The sequence below is a fragment of the Notamacropus eugenii genome, chromosome 3, assembly GCF_028372415.1.
Source record: "Notamacropus eugenii isolate mMacEug1 chromosome 3, mMacEug1.pri_v2, whole genome shotgun sequence".
Taxonomy (NCBI): domain Eukaryota; kingdom Metazoa; phylum Chordata; class Mammalia; order Diprotodontia; family Macropodidae; genus Notamacropus; species Notamacropus eugenii.
The window spans coordinates 141,266,996-141,291,891 of NC_092874.1; the positions used below are offsets into that span (position 1 = coordinate 141,266,996).

The 24,896-nt window shown below is 35.6% G+C and overlaps 1 protein-coding gene across 8 annotated transcripts in view; it reads right to left on the reverse strand.

The window, feature by feature from the left end:
- The window catches only part of LOC140533361 (uncharacterized), a 130,700-nt gene that overhangs the window by 70,306 nt on the left and 35,498 nt on the right, over positions 1-24,896 (reverse strand). For 6 of the 8 annotated variants that reach the window (XM_072653005.1, XM_072653004.1, XM_072653003.1 and 3 more), the window contains exons 7-8: positions 24,745-24,827; positions 8,881-8,966 (exon numbers count right to left, since the gene is read on the reverse strand). In XM_072653005.1, the coding sequence (XP_072509106.1) occupies positions 8,881-8,966; positions 24,745-24,827 (169 nt within the window). Of the gene's footprint in view, positions 1-8,880; positions 8,967-19,492; positions 19,767-24,744; positions 24,828-24,896 lie in introns of those variants that run through there. The other 2 variants (XM_072653008.1, XM_072653009.1) reach the window with 2 other exon arrangements.

Here is a 24,896-nt window from a genome sequence, read left to right on the forward strand (position 1 = left end):
CAACAGATGTTCAAAGAGGTTTTGACAAATATTCATTTATAACAAGAACTATAAAAAGAAAAGACACAAAACAACCTATCTTTAAGATGACCAAAATGAGTTATTATTTGAAAAGGAAAAACACTGAAAGTTTTCCCAGCATTAACATAGTAAAGCTAGGATGCCCCCATTTTCCACCATAATTATGAAATACTAACTATGAAGATAATAGAGTTAAATTAAGGTACAGTAATAGAATGAGGGATGAATTATAAACCTAGACAAAATAATTATTAAATTCTTTTATTGAAGAAATAAAAAATTTAGAGTTTCAAGGGAAAAAAATTTAAAAATAGGAACGTAGTCATACAATTACCTGACCTCCAACTACATTACAAATCTATAATCAACAAAACTATTTAATATTGGCTAAAAAATGAAAAAGCCAATCAGTAAAGTAGCATGTTAAAAATACAAATCGGAAGCAATTAAGAACAATCATTATTCAAAAACATGAGAGTGGGTGGGAAGGAAACCTTATATGATAAAAACTACAAGGAAAATTGGAAAGTGGTTTGGTAGAAGTTAGGGTCAAACTAACATTTAATCTACTCTAACTCAATCCAATTAAATGAGAATTTAAGTGCCTAGGACATATCAAGTACTGTATTAGCCATGGTAATACAAATATAAAATGAAATATCACTTGCCTTCAAAGAGTTTGCATTATTCTGGGAGGAAAGTAACATTTACACAGATGAGTAAATGTAAAATATGTACAAAGAAAGGCAGCATGGTGTAGTGTCTAGAAAGATATCCTCAAGTCCTCGAACTTGGCTTCAGGTTCTACCTAGGCTTTTAAATCTCTGAAGAGTTTTCTCACTAGGAATTCTCTACCCCAGTGAAGTCACAGGTCCACACCAAAAAAACCTATACAAAGTGATTTCAGTGGGACGTGAGGTCAGGAAGGGTTTTAATAAGTAGGGTAGATCTTAGTTAATGAAAAGCTTTTTTGTAAGTAGCATTTAAACTAAGCTTTGGGAGGTTTACAAAGGCAGGAGTCTAGAGAAAGGGCATTTTAGGCATGTAGACAGCCTGTTCAGAGGCATGGAGATGAGAGTGAATATTGTGCTTGAGGAACAGTTTGGCTTGAGTAGAGAGTGTGTGAGGAAGGAATAATATGTAATCACCTGTAGGAAGGGAGAGGGGGAAAGGTTGTAATTTATCTTAGAAGTAATAGGAGCCACTCTCACAGGAGACTGATATAATCAAACCTGTACTTTAAGAAGATTAACTTAGGAGGTATTGTATTCATTGTCAAACTTGTCACCATTTCAGTGGGTTTTTTAGTTTAGAGGCAAGCAGTAATAGAGGTGTGGCTCAGATTCTGCTTTCAGTTCCAGGTTCTAGACCAGTCTGAAGCTTGCACAGGAATAACCAGGGCAGGAATCCTAGGCCACAGGGAAGCCTACTGTTCTCTTACTCTGTACTCCAAGAAAAGCAGCCATAGAATCAGCCCAGGTCTTTCCTCCAGAAGTGCAAAACCTGGCCATTACATAAAGTTAGAAGTAAGAAAGTAGGCTGGGAGAAGAAGCAAATTTTTTTTTAAAAAGAATACCTATAAAAATCTATTATCGTGAGAATTACTAAGGTGAATAAAAACCTATTACGGTGATTCAAGACACAATCTTAGAAAAAGAAAAAGACTCCAGAATATCGATGAGAAATTTTCCAATACAAACACAGCTCAGGCACAAATTCAACTAGAATTTGTAGAAGAGATAAAGCATGAATTGTTGTTGTTTTTTTTTAAAAAGAGTTAAAAGTATTGTTATAAATGAAATGAGAGAACTAAAAGAAAAAAAGAAAAGAAATGAGAGCTATGGAAGTAAAAATTAGAAAGGGGATTAACACCTTGGCACAAAACCTCTTGCTCAGACAACAAACTCTCTGAAAATTATAACAACCAAACAGTAGGAGAGAATAAAAAATATTAAAACAAAGTCAAAAGACTAAAAATAGAAGAAAATGTAAGATATCTCACAGCAAAAATAACTAACATGGAAAACATATGGAGGAGAAAAGAAACAAAAACTATTAGACTACCTGAAAACGATGACCAAAAAAAACCCTAGACATCATATTTTAAGAAATCTTAGAAGAAAACTGTCTAGATTTATTTTCTAATAATTTATTTTTGCCCCCAAAGGGCAAAAAGAGAATCTGCTGGTTACCTCCTGAAAACTCAAAATTAAAATTTAGACATCTACTTGCACATCCTGATCATGTTGAGATAATTTTGTCTAACCTTGCTTTCCTTTACCCCTCACTACTCAGTGTTATTTCTCTTTCCTTCTTTTTCTATTCTGTAGAAACAAGGAAGAGGGCTTTGGATAGGGAAACATTTGAACTTCCTTTTTATCTGAACTGGTCAGAAGTGGCAATACACACACACACACACACACACACACATACTTGCGTACAGAAATACATTTCATTCAACAGAGAAATAGGAGGGAAATGGGAGAAGGGAAAGGGGGGAATTAGAGGGAAGACAGGGGAATTAGTCCTAAGGAAAATAAACTCTAAGGACATACAAAAATATTTGCAGCTCTTTTTTTTGAGGTAGGAAAGAATGAGACTCTGACTTGGTTGAGATTGAGACATATCTTTTTGGAAAATGGTCAATGTGGAAATCTGTTTGGCTTGACTAAACATATTTGTTTTCTGTTTTTGGTTTGTTTTTTTTTTTCAATGGGGAGGCAGATGGGAGATAGAGAAAGTAGATTCATTCATTTAAAAAATTAAAGTAGAAAACAGGATTACTACAGCAGAAGAAGGTAAAAAGAGAGTCTTCATCATGTCAGAAAGGGCCTCCCAAATTGAACACATAGTCCAAGGAAACTTGGGCACAACTGCCAGTTTTTCATGTCTTACAGAGATTGGTGGGGAAATGGACAGATCAAATAAACCACTTCGTGATTGTGGGGTACCAAATATTATCATCTCAAAAGACTTGAAAGACCATGCAAAATGTCTCATGAAAATATTAAGATAAATTGGAAAATGTCTGAAGCTATCGAAGTACAAATGCTCTGCAGAGTATCTGTCAAATATATGGATGAATGAACATTTATTAAACACCCCCTATGAGTCAGGCACTGTGCTAGAAATGCAAAGAAAGACAAAATACAGACCCTCCTTTAAGGAGCTTACAGTGGAGTGGGTGGGAAAACATACAAACGATTATGTAAAAACAAGCTATATGCAGAATAAACTGGAGATAACCTCAGTGTGAAGGCACTAGAATTAAGGGGGAATCGGGAAAGGCTTCTGGGAGAAGGTGAGATTTTAACTGAAATGTGAAGAATTGAGGAGGAATACTAACACAGAGACAGAGAAGAGAGAACTACTTGTCAGTTGGCCGTATCCAAAGCATTTTGTGAACTAAAGATTTTTCTAGGATTGGCTGCTATCTAAAATTATGAAGAACTATTACATTATCTTAATTGCTCAATGATCTCACTCTTACATATGGTATATGGTTGAGAAAAACTGAAAATTGAAGAGGCAATTTAACCTGACTCCTTTGACAACATTCAAATTATAAATTCACCAGCAATGTCCTACGTAGATCTATGTAAACCCTCTGTTTTAAACCAATGCTAACCGAAAAGTCTTAATAGTGTTGTTACAAGAAATTGATATCAGAAACCTTCTTCATTTGCTAGTAGAGGATAGTGTTAAGTGAGGTGTTCCTGGGTACCAGAAAATGTACTTCTTGGTTTTAAACTGACCTTTCACTGATGTCTCTATAGAAGCATGCAAACACATGCAAACACACATACACACACACATACATACACATGCACACACACTCTACAGAAACAATTTTTAGAAAAACTTGGTTGGTTGTTGTCCTTCATTGTCGAAGAGGACCAAAATGACCACCATGATAAAGTGAAGTTTCAAAGTGTACGACAGTCTACTGGACATTTTAATTAAAAATCTAGTCATACTACTTGATGTTTGCTTGAAATATTCTCTACTAAAACCATATATGCTACATATAAACCTGGTTTATAACACAATTTGGACATGACATTAGTCATGGGAAAGTTTTGCTTTCTTTAGTTGATTATGGCCACAAAAAAACGTTCTCTAATCAAAGACAGTCCAATATTTGCCTGATTCTCTAATCTGGCAAGATTGCTGTACATGTGTGTGTGAATATGTGTATATTTGTGTAGGGGGGAATTAGTTGGCAGGACAGAATAATGGGGGAGACTGGTGAACATAACTATGAGTTTAAGAGATTTTTAAGACACTATTTATGACACGACAAATATTTTCCTAAGCCCTTGGGATACAAAGAAAGGGGGGAAAACAATTAAGATCTTCTAGGAGTGAACATTCCAATGGGTCAATCAACAAGTAATTAACAGGTAAATGTGAATGGAACACTCCCTCTGTGTTACTCTCCCAATTTGCACTCACATGCACAGTCTGGGTTCCCAGGGCAGTGATTGCTCTCAGGGTTCTAGGAATAACCCTGTGGGCATATACATACATACATATTTTTTCAATACTATTATCTCTTGAACCCCTAACTAGTGTGCTTCCCATTAATTAACTTTTGGCAAAAGTACTTCAGGACTTCTCAAGTTGTATTTTAGGTATCATTCTAGTTCTGCATCACCACTCTGTAAAGAAGGAATCACTGATTTACTAAGGAAGAGTTACAGAGCAATATAAATATATTTTATGTCTTCAGTGTGCAAGAGATACCCTGGTTTTATCCCTCAGTCAAGATGGATTATAAAAGTATATTCTAGAGCTGAAGTTCTAATACTATGCTACCTTTTATTCATTCACTAAACAAGTATTTGATAAATACTTTCTATGTGCTAGGTGAGGAGGTTACAAAGATAAAAAAAAACCAAAGCAGTTCCTGCCCTCAAGGAGCTTATATTAAATTGGGGCAGAAACAATACGTATGCAGATATGTAAATACAGAAGATAAACACAGTAAATACAGAAGACTTGGCTATATGTGTGTTGGGGATGAGAAAGCTGCCCATTAATATCAAGGGTCTCCATCAAAGAAAAAGAAATTCTGAGGTTTACCCTGGTAAAGTAGAAACATGACCTATTTATGGCTATGGCGAAAAAAGGAGTCTTGGAGTAAGGGAGATTTTGCTTGCTATGTGGGTTAAAGGCAAATCACTTCATTTTCAGTGCCACAAGGTAACTTCCCTAAGACTGTAAGTTACAGAATTGCAGGTGATTATCCCTCCACCTATACAATCACAAGCATGGAGATTTTTTTAAAAAAATTAATGTTGGTGGATATAAAATAGATAATTTTGATCATATTAAATTAAAAAGGGTTTACACAAACAAAACCGATGCATACAAGATTAAGAAAAAAGCAGGAAACTGGGAAAAGACTAAATTTATAGCAAGTTTCTCTGATAAAGGCCTCATTTCTCATACAGATAGAGAACTAAGTCAAATCCATAAGAATATGAGTCATTCCCCAGTTGATCAAAGGAGATGAGCTGATAGTTTTTAGAAGAAACCAAAGCTATTTATAGTCATATGAAAAAATGCTCTAAACCACTATGAACAGAGAAATACAGATTAAATCAACTCTGAAGTACTACCTCACACCTGTCAGATTGGCTGATATGACAGAAAAGAAAAATGATAAATGTTGGGTGGAATATGGAAAAATAGGGACACTAATGCACTATTGGTGGAATTGTGAACTGATCCAACCATTCTAGAAAGCAACTTGGAACCCCTGGAAAGCATTATAAAACTGCACATATCCTTTGACCCAGCAATACTATTAGTAGGTCTGTATCCCAAAGAGATTTTTCAAAAAGGAAAAGGATCTATATGTACAAAATTATTTATAGCAGCTCTTTTTGTGGTAACAAAGAATGAGAAATTGAGGAGATGCTCATCAGTTGAAGAATAACTGAAAAGATTGTGGTTGTGTATGATTGTGATGGAATACTGGTGTATCAGCTTCTAATGTGTTACATGTATTGATGCAAAGTGAAATATGCAGAACCAAGAAAACATTGTACATAATAACAAAAATTCAGTATGATGATAAAGCATGAATGACTTAGCTATTCTCAACAATTCAAGGTAATTCTAAATGACTTATGATGAAAAATGCTACGTATCTCCAGAGGAAGAATTGATGGAGTATGAATACAGATTGAAGCATTACTTTATTATTCTTTTTTCTTTCTTGTTCTGCTTTTTCTTTTGCAACATGTATAATATGGAAATGTTTTGCATGACTTCACATTTAATCTATATCAAATTGTTTGCCTTCTCAAGCAGGAAAGGGAGGGAGAGAGGAAAAATATATGGAAATCAAAATTTTTTTAAAAAATGAATGTTAAAAATTTTTCTTCATATGTAACTATGAAAAAGATAAAATTAAATGCAAAAAGAAAATTAATCTTGGCACTAGCTAATTTTTGACAAGGTAGTTTCTGTTGACCAAGTAAAAGGTTGAACAAGTTCTACAAATGGGGCGTAGAGATCACAGAATCATAGATTTAGAACTAGAAGGGATCTTTAAGGACAAAGGTCTATCTCCTCATTTTACATTTGAGGAAACTGAGACCTGAAGAGGTTAAGTATTTTGCCAAAGGCCACACAAACAGTAAATGGCAGACGCCAGATCTGAACCAATACTCTCTCTAGTATTTTTTTCCACTGTACTATGTACTTAGTTGGACCTTGTTTACTTATATGCACTAAAAGAGTTATGACATGACTATTTTTAATTGTCCCTTCTGAAAACCAGTTTGCTCAAGGTAAATGACGTTATCAGATTTCTCCAGTCTTCTAGACTTTTTAGTTAAATGTTAACCACATATACTAAGACAACAACACAATACCCCAAAAAGAAAAGCCCCTATACCTTTAATCCACATGAAATGTTTGACTGGTATTACAATCCACAATTCATGAAACTGCTTAAATAACCATGAGGGAAACATATCCTTTCCCTGATTCCTTCCTTTAACAGGACATCCAAATTTGACTTTTGAGCTCCCTAACAGTAATAGAAACTACTGAGCCCCCTGTTGTATCCCTTTTTATGTGCCAGCCTCTTCTTTTTCCAGCTCTGAGATCCAATGTAAGTATTTCCTAGTGAAAGTTATAACTGCTATACTAACAAATATTTCACAGATGGCAGACAATCCAGATTTTTAAAACACTATGTATTCAGACATAAAGTCTGAATTACAAAGTATTTCACGACATTCAAAAACTCCTACTGCATTTCATTACATCTTGATTAGATTAAGAAATCAGGTTAGCTTGATTTTTAAGTTATTTTCCATCATTTGGAGGGCTGGATGTTGGTAGAACAGATACCATAACATGTTCTCCATCATATAAGAAAACTGTGTAACTGACCAACTCTTTCATCATCCACATATTTTCTTTGTTTTCTGAGAAGTGTTGCATTTGCATTAAACTATCCACAAGTTTTTCTCCTAGTTCCTGCTGTGTGTACTTATAAAGTGATAACTAAGCTAAGTTTGAGGTTGTGAACCTTAGAAAAACCAAATGGCTCCCAAAGCACCTGAACCTATGACTATAGACTCCTCAGACTTGATCAGTTAATTAGTGGAGTAGAAGAAAGATATGCATTACATCTATTTTTGCACTATACAATGATAATAGCTAGCATTTATAAAATACTTTAATATTTATGAAGCACTTTACAAACAATACCTTATTTGATTCTCCACTCTTTTTTGTAAATACTACAGTTACTAGCTCTTTTTTGCAGATGAGTAAACCAAAGCTCAAAGACTTTAAAGTTCTGGCCAGTGATCCCACCTACACTGTTAGAGTCTGAATCCAGGTCTCTCCTGTCTAGGACTCTTTCTATGATACCAGAATACCTGAAAGCCATGCATATTAGCATTCTAGACAAATAAAATTCTCTTTAAAAACAAAATTACACCCAAAGGATTACCAGTGTGTTCGTAGGCTGCTGACACTTGATTACCTTAGCTGTTACTTTACTAGGCAATGTTGTGGGTAGAAACATAGGGCTTTCAAAAACTGGAGAGATGTCTTTTTCTTTTGCTAATGGCAGACTGACCAGATCTCTACTCTTCCTCACCAATGAAGGTGCTACATAAAATTTACATGTACCTCAGACAAAGGGAAAAGGGGAATTATGCCCTTGCCCCATGCCAGAGCCCTAGGCTAAATAAAAATATTAGTTCCACAGTTCTGTTACCTAAAGTCTCGCAAACCTAATTTTATAAACTGTTCAAGATGAATTTTGCATATAATTGATTGTAAAGAATCTTAATTTAGAAACAAATGATCAAATAGTCTATGACCAGATTAGTTTAATAATCTAGTTGGTAAGCTTGTAAATTGAAAATTGATTTTCAATCTCTTTAGCTTGGTGAATTTTATAGTCATGGTGATCATAGAAACTAGGTATGAAGAAAAAAAAGGTTATACAACCCAGGGACAAGTTCTGAAATAGCTTTTTCGCTTCCCCATCTAACATTTGCTCTACTATTACCATTCATAATTTTTCAGTTTTCATCACAGGTTGTGCTTATGTAACACATAAATAACAGTTTAGAAAAAGTGAGAAATTTAACCAATTAGCTGATCATTTTGTTTGTATATTAGCTTGTCTTTTTTCCCCCAGTGAACCAAACATTTAGATGAATGGGGCACATAATCATAGTCTAAACTTGATTTATTTCTTCCAAATGTTCTTGATATTATTAGCCATACCTAAATTGATAATTTTCCTCTTTCTTAATTTTCCATACCTGAGCTTCTTCCCTACTTAGTATCTATTTCCGACTTGAGAAGCATACATACTTGGTAAATTTGTGAAAGAGGTTGAATATCCTTTCAATAGATTCAGTGATGTTACAGTATGAGGAACATTGAGGGACCAGAGGAATCTGTAAGAAACAGATAAGAAAGAATGTCTGCCCTTTTTTAACCCTCTAAATTTTTAATTTTTAAAAAATAATTTCACTTCTTAACTCCATGTACTTTTCCTCTAACCAAAAGAATCAAATGTCATTCATAATGGCTCTACTGTTCAAAACCTTTCACTGAGACAGTGTGGGATATAGATCAGAAAACCTGGATTCAAATCCTGCCTCTATGTTGGGCAGGATTATTAAAACCCTTATTCTCTCTGGGTCTTTTTCCTCACCTGTAAAATTATGAAGCTGGATTAGATGAACTCTATTAAATCTATTAATCTACAATCAAAGTTCCATTGGTTTTATTCTAAGGAATAAAGAAAATCTTTTTAGACTGGAATACAAGCCCCTCATATTTATTTCACACTAAATTCCCTTCATTTACCCTTATGCTCTAGCCAATGGACTACTTACTATTTCAATTAATTTAATTCTTAAAATAGTGCAACATTTACTACTCATTAGGCACTATGGGAGGCACTAGAGACACAAAAGCAAAAATGAGATTGTTCTTACCTTCAGGGAGCTTATATTCTTTAGGCCTAGAATTCTCTCCCTGAACTATCTAACGCTAAAGAAGCCTCACCTGATTCTTATCTAGATCTTATCTCCCTCTTGCCTCCCAATCACAGTAAGTGATTTGTTATCTCCCATTCACAAATCATGTTCTAATTTGAACTACAATTATTTCTCCCATTATTTCTCCCATTAAAACACATTCCCAAGCTACATGAGGGCAAGGACTACATTTTAGGTGTTGAAGAAAATACAAAGATAAATGACTTCAAAGCATTGGACATAATTATTTGTTGAACTGAATAATTCTAAATAGAAGGTACTTTAAGCTATAACCTCTGATCATGTCAAAAGGGGCATAGTAATGAGAAGGTTGTTGACATAGGAATTACTTTTGCATACAATCTGGTTTGGAGCCTCATTTCATTCAATTCTACTGAGATGTATCAGAACTCCTATATTTTATGTCTACATTTCTCTTTCACAGATTTCCTGAACGGCAGTTTGACTGTTCCTGAATTACATTATGCTTTGACCTTCTCCTTTCATGTATCCGTTTAAGATTTTATGACAAATTTAGGAGAGAATATGTTGTAGTCAAGTTGAGTTAGTGGTGTAATCAATATGAAATTTTAAAAATTGCCAACAAGTAAAAAGCATAAAAAGGTAAAGAAGAAAGAGAAATCATAAGAGATTCAAAAAGGTTAAACTGTTTATTTTTCTCTATGGAAAAATGGTACTTCTATATGCACTGGGAGAAGGAATAAGGGAGAAGTAGAATGAGGGAAGCTATCTTATATAAAAGAAGAACAAAGGAAAGAGCTTTTCCAGCGGCGATGGGATGGGGTGGTGGGCAATCTTTTAACCTTATTGTCTTCAGAATTAGTTCAAAGAAGGAAAAATATACACATTCAGTTAGGAATAGAAATCTATATTATCCTACAAGGCATTAGGAAAGGAAGAGGGTAAGAGCAAAGGAGAGGACTGATAGAAAGAAGAGAGGGCAAATTAAGGGAAGCAGTAGTCAGAAGTCAAACAGACTTTGGAAGAGGTGCAGGGTAAAAAGGGAGAGAGTAAGAAGGCTAAACAAAGAAAAAATAGAGTGGAGGAAAATACAGTTAGTAATCAGAACAGGGGAGGAACTCATCCCTAAAACAGAAGTGAATACCAAAATGGATTAAAACCAGAACTGAACAATGTGTTGTTTACAAAAAACAATGAACAAATCATGGAAACAATAAATAGTTTCAGTAAACAGAACGACAACAACAAGACAACACACAAAAATTTATGGGATATAATCAAAGCAGTACTTAGGGGAAAATTATTATCTCCTAATACTTACATCAATAAAATAGAGAAAGAATAGGTGAATTAATTGGGCATGTAAGTAAAAAAACTAGAAAAAGAACAAATTAGAAACCCCCAATTAAGCACCAAATTAAAAAGTCTGAAAATCAAAGGGCAGATGAATAAAATTGAAAGTACGAAAACCATTTAACTAATAAATAAAACTAAGAGCATTTGGTGAATTTGATTTAAAAAAAGAAGAAAACCAAATTACCAGTTTCAAAAATGAAGACTAAATTCACCATCAATGAAGATAAAATTAATAGGAGGTATTTTGCCCAATTATATGTCAATAAATCTGACAATCTAAATGAAATGGGTAAATATTCTCAAAAATATAAATTGCCCAATTAACAGAAGAGGAAGTAGAATATGTGAATAACCCTTATCTTAGAAAAAGAAATTAAACAAACCATAAATGAAGTCCCTAAGAAAAACTCACTATTTGACAAAAGTTGCTTGGAAAACTGGAAAGCAGAAACTAGATGTTGACCGGTATCTCACACCATATGCCAAGATCAGGTCAAAATCAGTATATGCCTTAGACATAAAGAGTGATACCAAAAGCAAAGTAAGAAGCATGGAAAATTTACTTGTCAGATCTATGCATAATGGAAGAATTTATGACCAACCAAGAGATAGAAAATATTAGGGGATGTGTAATGGATATTTTGATTATATCAAGTTAAAAAGGTTTTGCACAAACAAAACCAATGCTGCCAAGATTAGAAGGAAATAGGAAACTGGGAAACAAATTTATAGCAAGTTTCTCTGATAAAAGCTCCATTTGTCAAATATATAGAGAACTGAGTCAAATTTATCAGAATACAAGTCATTTCCCATATCAAAGGATATGAGAAGAAGAAATCAAAGCTATTTAGTGTCATATGAAAAAATGTTCAAAATCACTATGATTAGAGAAATGTAGATTAAAACAACTCTAAGGTACTACCTCATACCTATCAGATTGGCTAATATGATAGAAAAGGAAAATGATAAATGTTGGAAGGGATATGGAAAAATAGGCACATTAATGCACTATTGGTGGAATTGGAAACTGATCCAATCATTCTGCAGAGCAATCTGGAACCTCTGGAAAGTGTTATAAAACTGTGCATACTGTTTGACCTACCAATGTTGCTACTAGAATTGTATCCCAAAGAGACCAAAGAAAAAGGAAAAGGACCTCTGTACAAAAATATTTATAACAGTTCTTTTTATGGTGGCAAAGAATTGAAAATTGAGGGGATACTCATCAATTGAGGAATAACTAAACAAGTTGCATTCATATATGATTATGATGGAATACTATTGTGCTAGAAGAAATGACTAGCAGGATACTTTCAGGAAAACCTGGGAAGATTTATATGAACTGATGTGAAGTGAGCAGAAGCAGGAGAATATGTACACAGTAAAAGAAACACTGTATGATGAAGAATTGTGAATGATTTAACTATTCTCACTAATATAGTGATCCAAGACAATTTCGAAGTATTTTTGATGAAAAATGCTGTGTCCAGAGAAAAAACTGGTGGAGTCTGAATGCAGATTGAAGGATATTTTAAAACTTTATTTTTCATGTCTGTCTGTTTCTGTTCTGTGTTTTCTTTTGCAACATGGCAAATATGGAAATATATTTTGCATGACTTCATATGTATAATCTATATCAAACTGCTTGTCTTCTCAAGAAGGTTGCAAGAGAAGAAGATGAAGGGAGACAATTAGGAACTCAAATTTTTTTTAAAAATGAATATTATATTTTTACATGTAATTGATAAAAAATAAAGTAAAATAAGAGAGAAAAGGCCGAAAATATCTGTTAATCACTTCAGTTTATTGTGATATGCTTCTGCAAATGCTTAATGACATTTTTAAACTATATGGCCCCAGTTGGAAAAAAAAATTGACAAATAAGAATTTGACATGATAGGTCCTATACATATATTTCAGAATTTCAAACCTTTGTGGTTTGAAAGAAAACTAAGAAAAGTTAACTGGAACATGACTTATAAATTTTTCTTTGCCCCTCTGAATATAACTCTCCTTGTCCCTCTGAATATAACTCTAACAACTCTTTAAAATAGCAATACTTCTTCAGATTATTCTCAGTCTGAAGTTACAATATTTTGCTTAATTTGACCTAAGAACTAACATATTTTTGAATGTTGCTTGTTAATAAGCTCTGAGATAGTTCCTGAATTTAATGAAAAGTGATGTATAGCTATATACACAAGTACATATATGCACATATACATAGATGTATGTATTCATATATAAATTCACATATGGATTTTATATATACACATATGCATACTCACACACATGTGTATATATACTTGTACATATATTATATATAACTTTACAAATATTTAGGCATGATAAATTTGCTAACTGTTATTACTACTGTCCTTTCTGCTTCAATCTAAGAGTTATTGTTAAACCCACTTTACAGATGAGGAAACAAGCCGGGAAAAGTGAAGTGATTTACCCACAGTTACAAAACTATAGTAAATGTGTGAGGCAGGATTTAAACTTGGGTCTTCCTGACTGAAGTGTAGCACTCCATCCACTATATCACTTATCTGCCTCCATAAGATAAAGTATTTCCACTGATCTGTCTTCTGTGTCCAAATCTGTATTTATAGAAACTCATTGATTCTATCTGCAAAAGGGAGAATCAGATTAATTAGACTAGTATTTATACCATTCCTTAACTCTCCAAAACCCTCTGCTTAGTTGGTGCCTTGGGCAGTATAGTCAATTAATGAACTGGGAGATGGTAACTAGGTTTAAAAGGAAGTGTTTATAAGAACATAAGAAAAAACTAGAGTTGGAGTCCCTCCTCCGGTATGTCTTATTTAAATCTTTCCCTGCTATAGGTTGTTGCTGTAATTGTTATTCAGTTATGTCTAACTCTTCATAACTCCATCTGGAATTTTTTTGTCAAAGATACTAGAGTGGTTTGCATTTCCTTCTCCAGCTCATTTCACAGATGTGGAAACTGACACAAATAGGGTTAAGTGACGTGCCCTTGCCTGAGGACAGATTTGAACTCTGGAGTATGTCTTTCTGACTCTAGATCTGGCATTCTTTTCATTATGGCACCACCTAGCTGTTCAACACTGCCATAGGAGAATAATTCAATTCAACAAACAAGTTAATGAGCCTATGATCTAATGACTACGTCCAAAGCATACAGAGAAAAAGTGTAAGGGCCGTTGTCCTTAAGCGGCATATGATTCTGGGCTTACGTCCTGAAAGCAATCTAAGGATGAAAGTAGAGGGTAAGGGTTGAGTAGATCAAGGGCCTTTGGATGGTGGAGGAAAAAAAGAGTATGGTCATAATTAAAGAGCCTTCTTTATACTATGAATCACATTCATACTTGCTTAAAAAAATACCAATGCAGTTTTAGGATTAAGACATACAAACTTGGTAATTGAGCAACTAGAAGTCAAGGATCCTGACTTTTGTATATACTAGATAGTGACCAGAATATTTTTGGGCATTCAGAAAACATTAATTAGCAATAATACTGCTAAAATATAATCGATATGTAGAGAAGACCCAAGGATATGACATTTTTACTTTATATGGAAAGTCTGGTGATTTTAATACTGAAATCCAAATTAAAAAGATGAATATAATCAGAGATTTACAATTTTTAATTTCTGGGCTGAAAATGGTACGCTGTTAATTGGAGAAGGTAAAATAAAACTTCTATGAAAGAAGCAAATTGTTGAACAGATTCCTTTTTAGGTCATTGCAAATGTGGTTTCATTTCCTTTGATACTTTTTCTAGTTAAATTGCTTGGTGTTTTATTTTCTGTTCTGTAGCAAACTTAGTGAAACAGAATGTTTTAAAATCTTCCACTGCCAGTAATCCATATAAAAAATTAATTGGATGAGGAAAAAACAAGATTATGACTTTTCTATGCAGATATGCAAATATGCCCCAAATGGGGATGGTGTCTTGAATTTATACAATCCTTCTCTTTTAAGGAGTTCAAAGAACTTCACCTTTATTAAGAATACTTATCCTCAGATGGAACCTTTGGGGAGCTGTGTCTAAATTTCACACATCCCCAAGCACCATTAGTGCCTTGCAAAAAGTAATGTAATCTAATTAAACAGAAAAACTACAAAGTACAAAAAAGAATACTTCCAGAAAATGTTTTGTTCCCTTCTTTCTCCCAACATTTTTTTCCTGCTCCCTATTCAATCTCCCTAAGAAATTTCATTACATGTATGTATGCGTGCATGTGTATGTATATTTATGTAAGTATATGTATGCGTATGTATTTAACATGGAAAGCTTATTTTTTTTAGGTAGAAGCAGAAAATATTCTAGTTGCTAAAGGCTCAGATTATTAAAATTTGCACTTAGTTTAAAGCTTCATGTTGAAACATGAATTTATATACTATAGCTGCCAAACTTCCCTGAATTGGAGCTGTGATAGGGAATTCTTTAAGGAATTTCAAAATTCCTCATTTTTGCTGGGTTTTCCTCTTGATATAAGCTATGCAGAGTTCAACTCTCCCCCTCTTCCCCAGGCAATTTGCCTAAATGCTACAGGGAAACCAGTAATCCCTAGACACTTAAAAGGGATATTTCTTGGAGTTGTAAAACATCAGAAAGGTGACTCTATATCAGGACCTCAACATGATACCAGAACCTCTGCCTGGCACCAGTCTGGGTCCTGAACTCTAAACTCATATCTGGACCTCCATGGTTGCTAGCAGTATATGCTAACACAGAAGATTCCCTGAACTTAGTAGGTAATAAAAAACAGAAGAGAGGCTATCTGTTGATAGCCTTTGCCCTAATATTAGGGATTACCTTCAGGAGTGCCAGATTTCTAGTGCTGCTTTTTGGCCAGCTTTATGACCTGGATTTTGAACTGAAAGTAGAAGATATCAGGGTTCAATTAAAGCCAACTGTTTGGAAGTCAGGAGAAAAGCTAGAGATTAGGAAATATTTTAAGCGTTTTGCTTAGTCAGTCTCCTTGTCAAAAACCCAACTGTCAAAACAGTGATTTCAGCCCCAGGGGAGAGAATATGATAAAAAGATTCCATTTTCTCCCTAACAGGACTTATAAAGGAAGTAGCACTGCCATTAGGTACAGATACAGACACAGAAATCTTATGAACAGAGAAAGAAGTAACTATTGACTAGGGGAATAGGACCTGTGCTGGGGAAGGGCAAGGGGAGACACAGTGGGAGTCATGACCTTTCATGGCACTCTTTGAGGTCTCACAGCAGGCAGTATGTAAAGGCCCAAGGATAAATGGCAGGTCATAATACAATAGTGGAGTAGCAGACAGCAAGGAAACAAGTGGATTGAGTACAAATAAAAAGTATGTCAAAAGTCAAAGTGGAAAACTGGTTGGGAAATACAATGGGAGGGCAACTTCAAACAAAAACCATTCCTAAATAGATAATAGTTGTCAAAGCTTATGGAAAAAAAAGTTCTCAAAATAAAAATTGCAAACTATTAGTAATCATGTAGAAGAATGCTCCAAATCACTAATAATAAGAGAAAGAAAAATCAAAACAATTTTGAGGTTTTACCTTATGCACAACAAATAAGAAAAAACAACAAATTATGGGAATAATCAATCAACAAACATTTATTAAGCATGTACTATATAACAGATGTTGTGATAAAAGCTGGGTTTCAGAAAGAGGTAAGCGATGGTCTCTGCCCTCAATTGAATTGGGAAGATCACATGCAAACAAATATATGCTATTTACAGGATAAATAGGAAATGGGATACTTTCCTGTAGAAAGCAGAATTTTAACTAGGAATTAAAGGAAGCCAGGGAAGTTAGTAGTCAGAGCAGAGAAGGTAGTATGTTCCTGGCATAGAGGACAGAGAAAATGTTCAGAGTAAAGAGGTAAAGTGCCTTCTTTGAGGAACAGCCAAGAGGCTGATGAACCTGGACCAAGCAGTACATGTAGGGAAGTAAGGTGTAAGAAGATTAGAAAGGTAGGAAGGAGCTAAGTTATAAAGAATTTTGAATGTCAAATAAGGTATTTTGTATTTGTTCCTGGAGGCAAGAGAAAACCACCAGAATTTATTGGAGGGGGTGGGTGATATGATCAGACCTGCATTTTAGGAGGGGGAGTGGGGAAAGACTTGAGACAAGCAGACCCACCAGCAAGCTATTGCAATAATGCAGGCAAGAGGTAATAAGGGCCTGCTCTCTAGTGTCAGAGGTGAAAAGGAGGCATGTTCAAGAAGTGAAATCAAAGGTGAAGTCAACAGGTGATGATGACAGATTGGATATGTGTGTGTTGAGAGAGATAGTAAGGAATCCAGGATGACTCGCTAGGTACTTTTTAACTTTTCCTTTCAAGTGTGTAGATGTTATATTTGGTCCATATATTTAGTATTTATATTAATTTGATGTTTTATTAATTCAGTATTTATAATTCAGCAATATGTAATTTTCCTGTTTATGTCTTTTAATTAAAAATATTTTTGCTGCTCCCTTGTCTAAGATCGTGATTGCTACCCCTATCTGTTTCACTTGTGCTGAAGTATAACAGATTCTGCTCCAGTCCCTTATTTAATTTTGTGTCTATATTTCTTTTTAAAAATACTGTTAGATTCTGGTTTCTAATCCAACCTATCATCTTCCATTTTATGAGTGTATTCATTCCATTCACATTCAGTTATGACTGTTATTTCCTTCCATCCTATTCTCTTCTCTCTGTTTCCCACTTCTGCTTAATAAAGACGAGGGGTGGTGAGAGAGGTGTGTGTGTTTAGCATTAGTGCACTAGATTTTGTACAGTCTGTTTCTTCTCTCTTGCCCCTTTTCTCTTTCCCTCATCCCAGAGAACAAATACAGGTTGTCATCCTTCCCTTCCCTCTTCCCTCCCTCCCTTCCTTTCCTTTTAAATCTGTCTACATGATCCATTCTTTAGAGTTTGCTTTGATTAGGAATAATCTTTCCCATAGATCTTAAAATACTAAATTTGTCAACTTCTCAAATACTTCCAAAGGTATTGAAGAATCTAAATGACATATGCTAGTACCAGTACCAGCTCTAAATGGAGGAAGGCCAACTCCAATTTCCTCCTTTTAGATCCAGATAAAGTTCTACATCCCTCTTGAGGTACAATTTGGTAAATTTTACCAACCCTGTCAATTGGTCCATAAGATCAGGTAGATAGAGCAGTGTGTGCTGGTTTTGGAGAATGATGGTATTAAACACTACTCTTGCAGTTAAAGTAGAGCCTCTTCTCTCCACTATTCTTTCTGATGAATAATTCCACAAGGAACAGGAGAGAACCAGATACACCCTTCAGTATCTCCCACAGGGCTACCATCCTTGAATTGATGAATAAGTAGATCCGACTTTCAGGATAGGGACTCCTAGAAGTAGGTCAGTTACGCAACCAAATGTTCTATGGGGAGTCTTCTTCCCTGTCTTGACTACACTAAACACACTGGAACACTTGGTACCGGGAAATAAGGTCTGATGAAAGATCTGGCTGGGACCTGTGGGTGGAGGCATCATAGGTTACACAATGCTTCCAACAGTCCAAGAACAAAGACTTCCCCAAGACTCATAAATTGTCAGCACAAATGTGCTGGAATAGCTGATTGATCTCTAGAACCACTAAGTTAAATGCATTATAGTGTCATCCACAAGTATATATGCAAGGGTTTTAACTCCTAGATCAATATTTCAAACTTATCACTGAGATGCTCACTGTCCATGTACAAACACTAGGTCTATAATGTGTTCAGAGGTTGCTGAACTCACTATAGCTGAGATCCACAGTCTCTACATCCCTGGAATTCAATCTTAAGGATTAGGACAAAATGAACCAGGATAATAATGGTGATGGGATGGAAGGAAAGCGAAGAAGTCTTGTTTCTCCAGTGGCTGACAGATCATTCTGTGGATTTTTTCCTGATGGGATAGAACTACTTTAGGAATGGGTACTGATAAGCCAGAAAAATGGATGTTCTCCATTTGATATAGATTATACTTGTGCACAGTGGATAGAGAGCTGGGCCTGGAGTCAGAAAAACCTGAGTCTAAATCTGGCCTCAGACACTTACTAGCTGTGTGACCCTCGGCAAGTCACTTTATCCTGTTTGCCCCAGTTTCCTCATCTATAAAATAAGAAGGTAACAGTAAATCACTGCAAGTATCTTTGCTAAGAAAGCCCCAAAAGGAGTCGTGAAGAGTCAGACATGACTGAAATAGCTGAACAATACATGTGCAGGTGGACAAAACTTTTCCATATTAGCCATGTCATCCAACCTACTTTTTAAACCTTATCACACACTACTTCTCTTCACATACACTATTACCTCACCTGAAGCAACATACTACACTTCCTGAACATATTCCAAACTCCCTCAACTTTTTGTCTATGCACATACACATATGTATGTATATCTAGCTATCTATATATGTATATATAAATCCAAATAATTTCCTCATAGTCAGAAGTGGTCTCTCCCTCCCCAGAAATACAATGGTGCTTTTGGTATCATTTTAAAATATATACACATTTGTAAAATATTTATTACATTCTAGCTTATATTATTTTCTTATTTATCTGATGTCCCCTACTGGATTGAAAGATTTTTGTGGGCAAAGACTGTTCTTTACTGAATGTTGTACTTCCCACAATGTTTTCCACATAGTAGCTCAACCAAAATTTATTCTGCCATGAGTTCCAAGGAGGCGTGACCTTCCATCTGAATGTGTTCATCTCCTTTCGTACCTGTCCCCTGAAGGAAGACTGGGGCCAAGGTACTACTTTCAGCTCCACAGTATGACTGCTATCTCCCTTGCATGTGTAACTTTCATTTATGTTTGTGCCCTGCCCCAGTGATCTCCAGTTTCCAGTGTAAGATGATGGTTTTCCAGTATCCTGACCAAGAGACAAGAAAGAGGAAAGTTGGTGGGGAGTGGGATTTCCATCTTCTGTTCTGCAGGCTCAACTTCCATCTTCTTCAATGTCATCTTCTGCCTAATTTTCAGCCTTTTGAGGGAAGGAGAAACAGAGCAACAGGGGCCAAAATAGGGATATTCTGATTGTGCTGGCCGTCTGACCTTTCATCTTGTACTGCATGTGTCTTCCTCCTCTAAAAGAGGAGAGGCACTTTCCACTTAGCGATTAACATTTCCATATCTGGCCATATCCTTATACATCGTAGTGATAGGAAACCCCTGTGGGCCACTGTTTAAATCTCATGCTCCTTATACCACCACCTGATTTCTTATTCCCTTTCTTTCCTCAATGACTTCCACTGGGTTCACAGTCCACCTTTCTTCCTCACCTCTTGCTTTCATACTAGGGGACATGCATACATACAAACACATACATACATATGTATTATATATGTATATATATGCGTACACATATATATGTAGGTGTGTGTATATATATGTGTGTGTGTGTGTATTTATAAATATATATATATATATGCGGCCACTTCAAATTTCTATATTACAATCTCAATTAGGCCCTTACTGCTGCTAGGCAATCTCCCTTATCAATTTATTATACTAGTCTCCACAGTGGCTCTTCCAAACCTTTTCACCCCTCCTTAAACTAGCAATGGCCCTCCCCTTTGTTACATTTTACTGAAAAATATTGGGGCCACTCACTGAGATCTCTTCTCTCCTCTTCAATTCATATCACTCAGGTGCTTCTGCTACCATCTCCTTCATCCTTGTTTCATACAGAGGGGTGGACCTGCTTGTTCTTCAGGGTAATCCTTTCTACCTGCACAAGTGATCCTATTCCATTCCATCTACCCCAATAGATGGCATCCTTTGTTATCCCCAAGTTATAATTTATTTTTCATCTCTCCTTACCTTCATTAGCTCCTTCTCTACTGCTTACAAACATGCCCATGACTCCCTCAGCCTCACCCTTCTATTCCCATTACCATCCTCTATCTCTTCTGCCCTTTGTGGCTAAATTCTTTGAAAAGGCTGTCTACAATAGATGCCTCCACTTCCTCTCTTCTCTCTTTTCTTAACTCCCAATAATCCAGCTTTCAATTTCATCATTCCACCAACATTGTTCTCTCCAAAGTTAACACTGATCTGGAAATTGTTCAATCCAGAGACGTTTTCTCAATCCTCATTCTGTTTGACTTCCCTGGAGCCTATAACCACTGTCAGTCACCTTTTTCTTGTTCCTCTCCTGTCTTTAGGTTTTCAAGGTACCACTGTCTCCTGGTTCTCCTCCTACCCATCTGAACACTCCTCAGTCAACTTTATTGGATCCTTGTCCAGGACATACCCATTAATTGTAGGTGTCCCACAGGGCTCTGTTTTGGGTCTCCTTCTGTTCTCTCTCTCTCTATGATATTATTTGGTAATCTCATCAGCTCCCATGGATTTAATTATCTCTAGACTGATGATTCTCAAATCCACCTCTCTAGCACTAACCTCTCTCTGCTGCCCTCCAGCCTCATATTTCTAACATCTTTCAGATATCTCAAACTCAACATGTCTGCAACTGAACTCATTCTTCCCCTCTAGCTCATTCTGCCTTCCAAACTTACAATTATTGTTTAAGGTAACACTATCCTCTCAATCCCCCAGCTCACAACCTAGGTGTCATCCTTGAATCCTTGCTATCTCTCATACCCTATATCAAGGCTTGTCAATTTTACCCTCATAACATCTCTAGAATATGCTCCCTTTCTCCTCTGATACTATCACCTCTCTGGCACGTGTCCCTCATCATTTAATCCCTTGAGTCCTGGGGTGGGGAACCTGAAGCCTTGAGGACACATGTGGCCTCCTCAAGTGTGGCCCTTTGATCGAACTGACCTACGGGACCACATGGCCTCGAGGCCACAGGTTTGCGACCCCTGGCCCTTGTTTATTGCAACAGCCTGCTGATTGGTTTGCCTACTACAAGTATCTTTCTATTCTAATATATCCTCCAGTTAGACACCAAGATGACTTCCTAAAGTACAGGTCTGACCATGTTGTCCCCATACTCATTAAACTCCAGGGGGTCCTTTTCACCTCCAGGATCAAATATAAAATCCTCTGTTTAGCATTCAAAGCCCTTCATAATCTAGCCTTCCCTACCTTTCCAGTCTTCTTACACCTTAACCCCCCACTTTTAATCCAATGACACTGGCCTTCATGCTGTTTCACAGACAAGACATTGCATCTCTCAGCTCTGGGCATTTTCTCTGGTGCCCCAATGCTTAGAATATTCTCCCTTTTTATCTCTGCCTCTTGGCTTCCTTGGATCCCTTCAAATTCCCACTCAACCAAAATCCCACCTTTTTCACTAAGCCTTTCACAATCCCTAATTCTAGTGCCTTCATCCTCTGATTTCCTAGCTATCCTGTACGTGGCTTGTTTGTATACATTTGTTTGCTTTTTGTCTCCCTAATTAGATTGTGAGCTCCTTGAAGGCAGGGACTCCTTTGCCTCTCTTTGTATCCCCAGTGCTTAACACAGTGCTTGGCATATTTTGGGCCTTTAATAAATTCTTACCGACTAGCTGATTGAAATAAACACTATTATGTTCCAGTGCTAGCCAATTTTTATATCCTTCTCTTCAAAATTCTCAAGGGAAAAAGCCAGATGGAAAGAATATCTTTCTACTTTCACTGTACCACCAATCTGCATCTAAAAATGCTGGTACTGAGCCCAGTTCAGTACCAAGCTTATCTGTTAGAGACCAATCTAGAGAAAATAAACACTCTCATATCCACAGGAAAGAAAAGAATTTTAGGATAAAACTAAACTTTGATTCTCAAAGTAAAACAAATGTGGTATAAAGGATATATAAGGTCTATTGGCAGAAATAAGAAACATGATTATTAAAGAGGCAAAATTTAGTTTTTTCATTTCTTATTAATATAATATTTGTACCTAAATATACACACATGTCTACTTAAAATCAAATAAAAAGCCTTCATGGCTAAGCAAATAAAATATTATAGTTTGCTTTCTTTCATGGAAGATCTATTTGGGTCAAAATGCATTTTTAACAGTTTGAGGATGCATCGTTTATGCTGATTCCTTACACATATATACATGATAATTTAGGCATTTAGCATTCATTTCAAAGAGTAATAGAAAAATAAAAAGAAAGATCAAAGAAAAGACAGCTGTTTAATTCACTGAGGGATTTTATAGTTTGCATAGCTGAAGTGAAGCTTTTCTTTTGGATGTGTTTAGGGTAATTCTGGCAATAAGTTGTATTAAAAATCCCTATTTATATAATAGCATGCTGTCAGATATTTATGGTGCTCTCCTTGGTACCCAGAAAAATCATGAGAAAACAGTGCCATATTAAGTTAAAATCTAAAAAATATTTTTTATTTATAAAAATCAAACACACAAAACCAAAACACAGTTGAACAATTTTCCGTACCTTTCCCCCTGCTCTTCATAATCGCAAAAGAGAACTCTGTGGCATGTACATATTTGAAGAGTTGCCTTATTCAATTAATTAGATCATCCTGACAGATATTTTGCAACCTATGTATATATGCATGCACTCTCTCTCTGTCTCTGTCTCTGTCTCTGTCTCTGTCTCTGTCTCTGTCTCTCTCTCTCTCTCTCTCTCTCTCTCACACACACACACACACACATACACACACACACACACACATATCATAAACAATGGAGCAGCAATGTGGCATAGCACATAGAGAACTTAAGAGTTAGGAAGACCTGGATTGAAGTCCCATCTCTGACACAGAATAGCTTTGTGACCCTGAACTAGTCACTTAACCCTTCCCCAGGGAATTCTCTAAGACAGTAAGTTGCAGAACAGCTGTATCGGTACAGGACATTTTCTCACCCAAAGTTTCCTACATTAGTAGAAGCACAGGTCTAATACCACTCCTCTAACCCCCCATACATACACACCCATGCAGAAACACACACACGCATACACATTTAAAGGTAGACACATGTATATGCTACCTCATAAATTGTTCATCAAGGAAAGAGGCTGTGGGTAAACATGAAGCTGGTAAAAAAGTGAATGACCCAATATAATTTTTTTTTATTTTATAAAAAAGGAGCCTAGTAGAAAATATTTTCCTCTAATCTAGTTAATCATGTTTGGAAAGAATAATGATTGTATTTAATCTGCTTTTCTGTCTTCTCTGAGGCTGGAAAGTTCTCTTTTTCTTTAAATGGTTCATTTGATTCAAGCCTGGTACCTAATAAGGGGCTTAATTCTCTCCTTCTAGTTACATAGAGTCCACTGAACTCCTTACTTTGATCATTTTGAAAGATCGCTGTTTTATGAGTAATATCTTCACTGACACAGGTCACAACTCTTTCATCCCTTTTTATCTGTTGTGATTCTAAGTTATTGTTTCCGATAAACTTTTCATAGAGAATTTACTCGATATACTAAATATCTTCCTCTTATTATTTTCCTATCAGAGAAATCATTGTAACACCTATGGAGTGACCATCTACTGTCTTTTTTTTTCTTGCTGCATAAAAAAAAACCCATTTGTTTTATGACCATTTATATTATCAATACTTCATATACACATCAAAATTTATGGCCTTAAGCCCCACAGAGCAAAAATTAGATACAATCTCAAAATGTTAATGATCAAATGCTTATTGTGGAGGGTCTCAAATTTATTAGCATATATGATAGGATGAATTTTATCAAGGGGCCATGGAGTTTGCCCAGTGGCCATAGAAACAGAAAAAAAAGAAAAAGGGACATGCTCCTTTTCCTACTGATTAGACAATTCCTTATTAGAGAATTCCTTATTTCTTAATATTGTCTAATGGAAGGGAAAAAATTACATCTGAACCACAGCAGAAATGAAAAAATGAATGTAAGCCCTTTTGCTATTTGGGAACTTCTCAACTATTTCCATACTTACTTATCGAAGAACTCTGCCATTTTAGGACTCTTAAAGTTAGTTACATCCAAAAAAAGCTTGCTCTTCTGGCATATCTTATAAGCCTGTTTTAAAAAAAGATGAAATTTCAGCAACTGAATTAAAGTGAACAGTCAACGTCTCCATTAGTGAGG